Source organism: Parus major, chromosome 25LG2, assembly GCF_001522545.3.
Source record: "Parus major isolate Abel chromosome 25LG2, Parus_major1.1, whole genome shotgun sequence".
Lineage (NCBI taxonomy): Eukaryota > Metazoa > Chordata > Aves > Passeriformes > Paridae > Parus > Parus major.
Window position 1 is genome coordinate 702,807 of NC_031794.1, and position 9,960 is coordinate 712,766.

The 9,960-nt window shown below is 67.0% G+C and overlaps 1 protein-coding gene across 8 annotated transcripts in view; it reads right to left on the minus strand.

Annotated features, from left to right (window-relative positions):
- ARHGEF2 (Rho/Rac guanine nucleotide exchange factor 2) overlaps window positions 1–9,708 on the minus strand; it is a 20,247-nt gene extending 10,539 nt beyond the window's left edge. Inside the window, exons 1-9 of one of the 8 annotated variants that reach the window (XM_033519814.1) lie at window positions 9,620–9,708; window positions 8,833–8,979; window positions 8,658–8,731; window positions 7,275–7,456; window positions 5,982–6,317; window positions 5,613–5,769; window positions 5,033–5,141; window positions 4,762–4,807; window positions 3,852–3,963 (exon numbers count right to left, since the gene is read on the minus strand). In XM_033519814.1, the coding sequence (XP_033375705.1) occupies window positions 3,852–3,869 (18 nt within the window). In that variant the 5' untranslated portion in view covers window positions 3,870–3,963; window positions 4,762–4,807; window positions 5,033–5,141; ... (4 more) ...; window positions 8,833–8,979; window positions 9,620–9,708. Of the gene's footprint in view, window positions 1–379; window positions 450–795; window positions 940–3,851; window positions 3,964–4,761; window positions 4,808–5,032; window positions 5,142–5,612; window positions 5,770–5,981; window positions 6,318–7,274; window positions 7,457–8,657; window positions 8,732–8,832; window positions 9,184–9,619 lie in introns of those variants that run through there. The other 7 variants (XM_033519817.1, XM_033519815.1, XM_033519816.1 and 4 more) reach the window with 7 other exon arrangements.
- Between the last annotated feature and the right edge of the window lie 252 nt (window positions 9,709–9,960).

Sequence of the window (9,960 nt, forward strand, 5' to 3'; positions counted from 1 at the left end):
GCGCTCGGGGCGGGGGCAGCGGCGGCTCCGGGGGTCCCGCCCTCCCCAAAAAACTCCCCTTTTTGGGGTAAACTGAGGTCCTGCCGGGCGGGGGACGAAGTTTTAGGGATCCCTCCACCCCGATTTTATCTCTGTCCACGCAGACAAAGCCCCGCGGCCCCCCCCAGCCCCCCCCGCCCGGCGTTTCGCCACGCCGGCATTGCCACATGCCCGAGCCCCCCCCGCACCCCCGGTCACGCTCCCGGAGCGCCCCGTGCCTCAGTTTCCCCATCCCCGGACGCCCCGCCGGGCTTCGTCTCCGTGGAGAGAGATAAAACTGGGGTGGGGGGTCCCTAAAACTTCGTCCCCCCCCGGCAGGAGGGGAAGGCGATTTCCTCACCCTCATCCTCGCGTCACCCGGAGCTTCGGCCCCGGCGGAAAGAGGATGAGGAGGAGTCGGGGCCAAGTTTGGGGCGGCGGAGAAGTTTTGAGGGGACACACGAGGGTCCCCCGAGCTGGGGGGGGTGGGGTGAGGGCAGGGGGTCCCTGCTCCAGCCAGCACCCCCCGATGCACAACGGGGAGCAGCTGCGGGGTCCTCGCCCCCTCCCAGGGATCCCCGAACCGCGTAACGCCCCCCGTGACCCCCCAAAAAACCCCAAATCCACCCGGGGCGGGGCAGAGCCCCCCCAGTTCCGGGTGAGGGATGGGGTGACGCCTCCCTCCCCCCAAACGGGAGCGGGAAGAGCCCCCCCACCCCAAGACGGGCTGGAAGAGGGGGGTCCCCGCTCGGGGGGGCTGCGCCGGCCGGGACCCACCTTGGCACGATCGCTCCTGACTCGCGACAGCGACTCGATACGGGACATAATCCAGGGAGCGCTCCCGGCTCCCTCCCGCTGTTCCCGGCGCTTTCCCGGCGCTTTCCCGGCTCCTTCCCGGTGCCTCCCGGTGCTCCCGGTCCCTGCCCGGTCCCTCTCGGTCCCGCCCCCCGGGGGCGGATCGCGCCGCCCCCCGGCCTCGTGCTGCCCGCGGGGCCTTTGTTCGCTCGGGGTCCCCGGGGCCGGCCGGGATCCCCGGGATCGGCATCATCCCCCGGGATCTCCGGGATCCAGCCGGGATCAGCATCCCCCGGGATCGGCATCATCCCCCGGGATCTCCAGGATCCAGCCGGGATCAGCATCATCCCCCGGGATCAGCATCATCCCCCGGGATCGGCTCCCAAAGCATCCCAAGGGATCACTCTGGACTCAGCCCAGCTCAGGGCAGCACACCGCAGCATCCCGAGGGATCAGTATCCAGCATCCCCAGGGATTTGTATTCCAGCATCCCCAGGGATGTGTATCCAGCTTCCCTCGGGATCAGCCCCTGCAGCCACCACAGCCCGGCATCCCCCGGGACTGGGCTGCAGAGACATCCCGGGTCACCGCCCAGTATCCCCTGGGATCCCCGGGGTCACCTCGGATCCCGCCTCGGGGTCGCCCCTCGGAGCCCCCCCTGCTCCGGCCCCAGCAGCCCGGATGCGGCCCCAGCTCCAGCCCTTCCTCTCCGTGCCTCAGTTTCCCCTCTCACACACTCCCTGGAAAGCCCCGAGCTTTGGGAACACCCCCCTCCCATCCCAGGGTGACCCCAGGACCAGAATCCCAAAAGGAAGCAGCGAATCCCAGGGGATTCCAGCCCCCCGAAGCCCCTGAGCCCTGGGTGCCCCCCAGAGCAGTTGTGGGGTGACACAAACCCCTGCTCTCCTCTGTTTTGGGGCTTTCATCTCCCACCCGCAGCAATTCCAGGCTGGACCCTTCCCGGGGGAGCCCCTCCGCGGCTGCTGCCGCCTCTCTGGGGATGGAAGGTTGGGATAAAGGCGCTATTTTGGGAAAATGTTGCTTTTTTCCCCGTAAAACAACGGCTTGGGAGAGGCCCTGGCACCGGGAGCAGGGCTGGCGTCACCCGGTTGAACATTAACTCCACCGGGATAAGCCGGGATTGATCGGATCCAGATAACGCTCCCGGTCCCAGCCGGGGCTTTTTGGGGATCCCAAAGTCCCCAAGTGTCACCCAGGGAGCCGCAGGACAAACCCCCCTCAGTTCCGGGGTGCAAGCGGGATTGGGGAATGAAATATCCCTTTATCCCGCATTTCCCAGCCTGGACGGGGGCAGGAGCGACTCCGGCAGAGCCGGGATTAATGAATAACCAGGAAAAGGCCGGGGAGAGGTGCCGCCATTCCCGCCTGCCTCGGTTTCCCCATGGAAAACCGCGGTGGGACGGGAACGGCGGTGCCGCACACATCCCGTGGCAGAGGGAGCGGGGCAGGGACGGCCATTCCCGGGGAAAACTCCCGGGATCCCGGAAAACTCCCGGTGTGCCAAGCCCGGGATCGGAGCAGATCCACGGAGGCGGCCGGGCCTCGTTCCTGATTCATTCCCGGCTCATTCCCGGCTCCTTCCCGGCCTGCCAAGGCTCGGCTTTAATTAAACTGCGGATTTTAATTAACTCCTGGTCACCAAAGCGGAATGAAACCCTCGGGGGCCCCCGAAGCGGGGGGAGGACGTGGTCACACTCCCCCTTTCACCCAGATTCCCGATTCCTCATTTCCTCCCGGACACACCCGGGATTCGCTGCTTCTCCCCGGCCGTGACCCCAAACCAGCCCAAAACCCACGGCAGAAAACCCCGAGAGGCCTCCGGATGCTCCTGGGGCGCTTCCCACGTGGATCCGCACGGGAAAAGCCCCGCGGAGGCCGAGGGGAAGCGGCGGCTCAGGCACCAGAACCGGGAGGGGGGAACGGGGGGGTCCGGCCACCGGGGACCCCCCAAGCCAGCCCCGGCCCCGAGCCAGGAATTCCCACCGGGAATCCCCGGGGCCGGAGCTGGGGGCGCTCCCTGGGCTCGGGGAGCGACACGGGGACGCCCCGGGACCCCGGGGGTGGAGCACCCCGAAGGGGGGGACTGTTATTCCCAAAGAGCCGTTCCAGACGGGACCGAGCCCTTTCCTGCCCCCCTCCCCATCCCGACACGGAGCCGGAGCCCCCCCAGCGCCCCCCGACTTCCAGGCGCCTTTTCCCTACGAAATCCCAACCAAACAATCAAATAATCCAAATAAACATCCCGGCGGATCCCGGCTTTCGGCCCGTTCCGGCCCTGCCGGGATGTTGGGCCGGGGCTGGAGCCATCCCCGCCGGGCGGTTCCGGATCCCGCGGCCGTTCCAGGCGGGATTTGGAGCCGGGGGGGCGGCGGGGCCCCCCCAGATGGGAACATCTGGCGGCTGATCCGGCGGGAAGAGCGGGAGGAGGAGCGGGAGGGGGAGCTCGGGGATTAACGGCTCCGCGTGGCGGCAAATCGGGGCCGCCCGGGGGGGGCGAGCGGGGTTTGCCCCCCCCTCCCAAAACCGGGATGGGGTGGCAGCCGCGGGGACAAAGCCACGGGCGGCTGCTGTGTCCCCTCGTGCCTCAGTTTCTCCCCCTGAGCCCCCCGAAACGCGGGTGTGGAGGGGGGACCCCCCCGCGCCCCCCCCGAGTCACCAAAGTGCCTCAGGAACGGGCGGGAGATGGGAAACTGAGGCACGGGAGGGGAAGGAGCAGGAGGAAAACATTCCCGAGGAAGGGACGGCGGCGGGAAAGGCCGGGATGAGCGGGGGGATCCGTTTGGGATCCCTTCCCTGAGCACATTCTGCGTTTTCCTCTCGTTTAGACCCCAAAATCCGGAAAACGGCGGGGGACGGAGCCGGGCGAGAGGCGGGAAACTGAGGCACGGCAGAGCATCTATCATCCCGTCCCGTTATCCCGTTGTTATCCCGTTGTTGTTATCCCGTTGTTGTTGTTATCCCGTTATCCCGCCGCGCCCGCAGAGCCGATCCCGCCCCCCGCTCCCGTTTTTCCCTACCTTTGTCTTCCCGGTCATCCTGCGGATGAAGCTGAGGGTCCTGTCCAGGGGGGTCCCTTCCCGGCCCGGGGGGGTCCCCGCCTCCCCCGCCAGCCGCTCGCGGCTCCCGGCGCTGCAGGAGGAGGATCCCGCTGGACAATCCCGCCGGACAATCCCGCTCTGTCCCCGCCGGGAACGGGGAGGAGCGTGCGTGTCCCCTCCCCGCTCCCAGCCCGGCCACCCCGCAGCCCCCCCGTCCCCCCGAGCCCCCTCCCCCTGTCCCTGCCGCCCGATTTGGGGAGCGGGGAGGGGGCCCCGGGTTTGGGGGGGTCCTGGTTCCTTGGGGACATCCTCGGAGGGGGACAAAAGCCACCCTTGGAAGGGAACAAATCCCCTTTGGAGGGGTCAAATTCCCCCTGAAGGGGACAAATCCCCGTTGGAAGGGACGACAAAGGCACCCCTGGAGATAAAATCACCCTCGAGGGGGGACAAGATGCCCTCGGGCGGGGAAAAATCCCCTTCAGAGGGGGACGAGCCACCTTTGAAGGGGGAAAAGCCCCGTCCTTTGCGGGGCTGCAATTCGGGCCACCGTGTCCCCGTCCCTGTCCCCGTCCTCATCCCTGTCCTCATCTCTGTCCCTGTCCCTGTCCTGGTCCCCGTCCCTGTCCCTGTCCTGGTCCCCATCCCTGTCCCCATCCCTGTCTCTGTCCCCATCCCTGTCCCATCCCTGTCCCATCCCTGTCCCCATCCCTGTCCCATCCCTGTCCCCATCCCTGTCCCCATCCCTGTCCCCATCCCGGTCCCCCGGGGCTCCGGGCCAGCTCCCGGTGCCGGTTCCCGGGAACATTCCCCTAATGAGGACGGGAATGGGCTGTGACAGGAGCGGGGAGGGGACAGCGCGGGGCCAGGAGGGGACACGGAGGGGACTCACCCGCTGACCAGGCTCTGCTGGGAGGCGAACGGGGGAATTTCGGCAGCTGGAAAAGGGAAAAGGAATTCAAAAAGGGCCGCGAGGAGCAGCCGGGGGCGGCGGGGGCGGTAATTAACTGCGGCATCGATTTCGGGTCGTTACCGGGGGAGGTCGGAGCAGGGACAGCGCCGGGGGGACACGAAGGTCCGGGGGGGGACAGGAGGGTCCGGGGGGGGGGCAGGAGGGTCCCGGGGGGGTGACATGAGGGTCCCGGGGGGTGGGACAGACTCACCCTCCTCGCCGGGGACACTGGCGATGACACCGAGCGATGCGGATTTGGAGCGGGACCAGCCCCGGGAGCGGGGCCAGGCCAGGGGCGCCGGGAGCCTCCGCGCGTCCTCCTGGCAGCGGGGACAGGGACAGTGGCACTGCCACCCTCACCGGCCCCGCCAGGGTCCCTCCCTGTCCCCAAACCGGAGCGGCTCCCAGAGGGGAGGGCCGGGAAGGAGCGTCCTGGTCCCAAAGAGACCCCGGACAGCGGCGGAGCCGCTCGTGGTGATGGCAGAGCCACCCAGGATGATGGCAAAGGCAGAAGGACAATGACAAAGCCACCAGGACTGGGGCAAAGTCACTCAGGACAATGGCAAAGTCACTCTGGGCGATGGCAAAGCCACCCCAAGTGATGACAGGGTCACCCAAAATGATGGCAAAGCCACCAGGACGATGACAAAGCCACTTGGGGTGATGACAAAGCCACTCAAGACAATGACAAAGCCACCCAGGATGCGACTTTCTGACAGTGATCCCCTCTCCGGGGTCCCCTGTGGCCCCCCCAGCTCTGGGTGACCCCCGGGGTGACAGGAGGGTCCCACCTGTGCCCGCCTCACATCGGCCTCGTCCTCCTCGTCCTGCGAGAGCAGCGAGTCCAGCTCGTCACTGCTGTGCACCAGGGGGGCTCTCCGGGGGTCCCGGCGGTGCCGCCAGAGCCCCCCCAGCTGCTCCGCGCTGGAGCCGAGCTCGGGGCTCCCGCTGGGGGGACACCGGGACCCTCAGCACGGGGGACACCCCCAAACCAGGGCAGGTCCCCGAGGGGCGAGCAGGGATTTGGGGGGTCCCCACCGCGGCAGGGATGCGTGGGGACCCCGGCACCGGGATGTGGAGGGATCGGGGGCACGAGAAGGTCCCCGAGCCCTGGATTTGGGGGTCGCGGCTGGGGGGGGTGACACGGGGGTCCCTCCTACCTGAGCTGGTCGTAGCCCGGGATGCCCCGCGGGTCCTTCCCCGGCTCCCAGCTGTGCCGGCGGAAAGGGTCCAGGGAGCCCCGGAGCGTCCCGGATCTCCGCAGGGACACCCCGGGGCCCCGCTCTTCCTCCTCCTCCTCCTCCTCCTCCTCATCCCAGGCCGTGCCGGGCTCCAGGACGGACACGCAGCGGCGCCTCGGGGGCGGGACCCCCGCGGGGACCCCCCCGCAGGGCCCGGGGGCGATGTGGGGGGGCTCCAGGCTTTGGGGGGGCTCCAGGCTCTCGGGGGGCTCCAGGTTTTCGGGGGGGGGTCCCGGTGCCGCTCAGGGCCGGACGCTGCGGGGAGGGGGCGTGGAGGGGTCGGGGGGAGGCCCAGCCCAGCCGAGAGATGAATTTGGGGGGGGTCTCAGCCGAGCCCTGCCCCCCCCAGCCCTCCCGCCCGGAGCAGGGGGGACATTCCCGTTTTCCCGTTGCCGCCGTGGCCCCGCGGAGCCGGAGGGTCCCCGGGGGGAGTGGGACCCTCAAACCCCCCCGGGGCCGAGCTCTCCTGGTTAATCATTAAACCCCCAGGAATTCGGCCGGGATGAGAGCGGCTGGGAAGGGGGATGGGAATGGGAACGGGAATGGGGATGGGGATGGGGATGGGGATGGGGATGGGGATGGGGATGGGGATGAAAATGGGAATCCCTGCTCCAGGATGAAGCTCATCGACCCCCCAAATTCCCACTGCCTGAGGAGAGGGGAAACCCCTCGGGAGAAGGGCTCAGGGGGCTTTAGAGGGTCCGGGGGGCATCTGGGACGGGAGCTGGATTTAGGATGGGGCCGGGAGAGGCTGTGGGAACAGGGCGAGGTTTTGGGATGGGATCTGGGCAGGTTTTGGGATGGGATCTGGGCAGGTTTTGGGATGGGATCTGAGCGGGTTTTAGGGTAAGATCTGACGGGATGTTGGGGTGGGATCTGAGGGGATTTTGGGGTGGGATCTGAGGGGATTTTGGGGTGGGATCTCAGTTGGGATCTGGGGGATTTCAGCCACAAGAGACTGGGAAACCCCTGGGAACCCCAACACCCCTCCCAAAATCCCGACATCCTCAGAGAACCTCAACATACCCCAGAACCCCCCGAGCATCCTGAGCCGGCTGCTCCTGCTGGGAACACCTGCCCCCCTCCCCGCCTCCACCCAGGTGGATCCGGGGTTGCTCCGGGTGGATCTCCCCGATTCCCGATCCCACAGTTCCCGGATCCCAACACCATTCCCGGGCTGGCACATCCCGGCCCGGCCCTGGCCAGACTCACCCCGCTGGGGACAGGGAGGGGACTGGGATGAGCTGGGATGAGCTGGGATGAGCTCAGCCGTTTTCCTGTTTTTACATTCCCAGCCCGGTCAGCTGATTAAAAAAAAAACCGCTTTCCTTTGTGGATCTGCCCTTGGATCTGCCGGGGATCGGCCACAAACGTGGAATAATGAATATGGAATCCTAAAGGAATGAGGAGCGGAACTCCAGGGCAGCTCCCAAGGGAAAACCGCGGCTCTTCCCCAGAACCCGCCGGGCTCCCGCTCCTTCCGGGGCTCCCGGGCTCGTCCAGGTGCGGGAAAGGAACCGGGATGTGCGGGAGCTCCCCAGAACCCGCCGGGAATCTCAGGATGCGGATCCAAGCTCCGGAGAGGGAAAGGGACGGGATCCTGCAGCCGCTCCCCCCAAACCCCGACCCCGGGGGAGCCCCCAGATGTTGGTGGGGTTGGATCCCGGCCGGGATGCGGGAACAGCGGGATAACGGCGCAGCCCCGCAGGACGGGAATTTCGGGAGCTGGGAACGGCCAAACTCATCCCCGGCGTGGGTCGGGACCGGCAGGGAACAATCCCAGCATCCCGGGGATTTGGGGAATGTCCCGGAGTGTCCGGGACACCGGGGAAGGGGCTGGGTGGTGGCCCTGGGGTGGCCACGGAGGTGACAGTGGGGCCGGGGGGCTCAGGGGGGCTGGGGGGGGGGCGGCCATGCCCAGGTCACCCTGGGTCACCCCGGGTCACCCCGGACCTACCTGCGGCTGGTGGTGGCTGAGGGGGGGGTGAGCTCCGTGCCAGCCCGAAATTCCCAATTCCCGGCCCCGCGATTCCCGATTCCCAGCCCGGAGATTCCCGATTCCCGGGGTCCCAGCCCTGCGCCCCCTCCCCCTCCTCTCCCGCACTCCAAACAAACCAGGAACCACTTGGCGAACCAGATCCTTTTCCCTGTTAACCCTTTTCCCGCAGATCCGGGGGTGCCGCTCCCCAAATCCGGCACCGCTCCCCCCTCCCCCACAGCCTCGGCACCCCCCGATCCCCCTTTCCAGGGACCCCCTTTTTTCTGGGTTCAGGATCAGCCCCCTCGGGGTCCCGACTCCCGGAGATCCTTAATCCCATGGGATTGTGGATAATTCAGCGGCGGGAGGAGCTGGGCACCTCCAAAGCACCGCAGGGCAGGGCGGGGGTGACTCCGTGCCTCAGTTTCCCTGCCCCAAAGGCGATAATTCCTTCTCCCCCCCGGAGTATTCCCACTTTTCCGACCCGCGGCCGGCAGAACCCCAAATCCGCGGGGCTGAACCCCAAATCCGCGGGGCCGAACCCCAAATCCGCGGGGCTGAACCCCAAATCCGCGGGGCTGAACCCCAGATCCGTTGGGCCGCCCCCACATCCCCACCTTGTCCCGGTTCCGGACGGGTCACACACCTCGGGCCAGCCCAGCACAGCCGGATCCAGGCGGGATTTCATTTCCTGGGAAAAGCGAGCGTGGAGCGGGTCAATCCCGGCTGGATCGGCTCCATCCGCTCCGGAGGCACCTGCGGGAGCCCCGGGGGGAAGCGCCCCCCACCCACCGGGAATATCCGGGATCATGGAAAAGCTCCGGGAGCGGGGAAAGCTCCCGCAGCCTCGGCCGGGGGTGCCGGGCCAGCAGAAATCCAGGAAAATCCCGAATTCCCCAAGAGCCGAGCGTTCCCTCTGGATATTCCCGGGGGCTCGTCCTGCCGGGAACGCGTTTGTTTGAACAAACGGGCGGAACCGGGACCTTTGCGCGGGGCTCGGGAGGTGCCGGGAGGTGCCAGGAGGTGCCACCTCCCGCTCCCGAAGCTTTTCCAGGGATTTCGTGGGCTCCGGGGCAGGGAATGAGCTTTTTCCCAGGTTTTGGGGTTAAAGTTTTGGCTCGGCGTTTCCTGGTTCTGTGGGTCCGCCCCGGAGACCTCCCCGCGGTGTTTGTGTGCACAAACCTTTGGAATTGGGGCGGGATTGGGGAAGTCGGGGCTCGAATTCCCGAATGGAGGCGGGAGCGGGGCCTTCGGGTCCTCTCCAGCCCCAGCCGCGATCCCAGGGCAGGACAAAAACTCCTCCCGAGGAGCCCCAAAATGCCCGAGATATTCCAGGTGGAGCCGGTGACCTCCGAGGTCTTTTCCAGCCCGAATCATTCCGTGATTTCCAAGGGAATTCTGGAACCGCCTCCTCCTCCTCACCCGGGGGTCTCATCCTGCCCCATCCCGGAGCTCCAACCTCCCCAAATCCAGGACCAACATTCCCGAGCTCCAGGATTTGGGACACAACAGGGAACAACAGCTCCTTGTCCTTAAAAACCTGCCCCAAACCCCAACCCAGCCGCTGGGAATGAGCCACCTTCGCCCTTTTCCAGCTCCAAATCCCATGGGAGCGGCAGCAGGAGCCGGATCCTGCCGGGATCAGCCTGACCCGACATCCCGGTGAGGAGATTCCCGGAGCTCCGGTCCCATCCCGAGGATCCTGATCCATCCGATCCGTCCCGAGGGTTCTGAGCGCCTTCCAGAAGGTGCAGGATCCGTCCCAAGGGTGCTGAGCACCGTCCCGAGGGGAAAATGGGGATTTGGGGAGGGAAAATGGGGATTTGGGGTGGGAAAATCGGGATTTGGGGAGGGAAAATGGGAACTGTCCCCACCCCAAGTGTCACAAAGAGGATTTTGGGCAGGAAAAATGGGATTTAA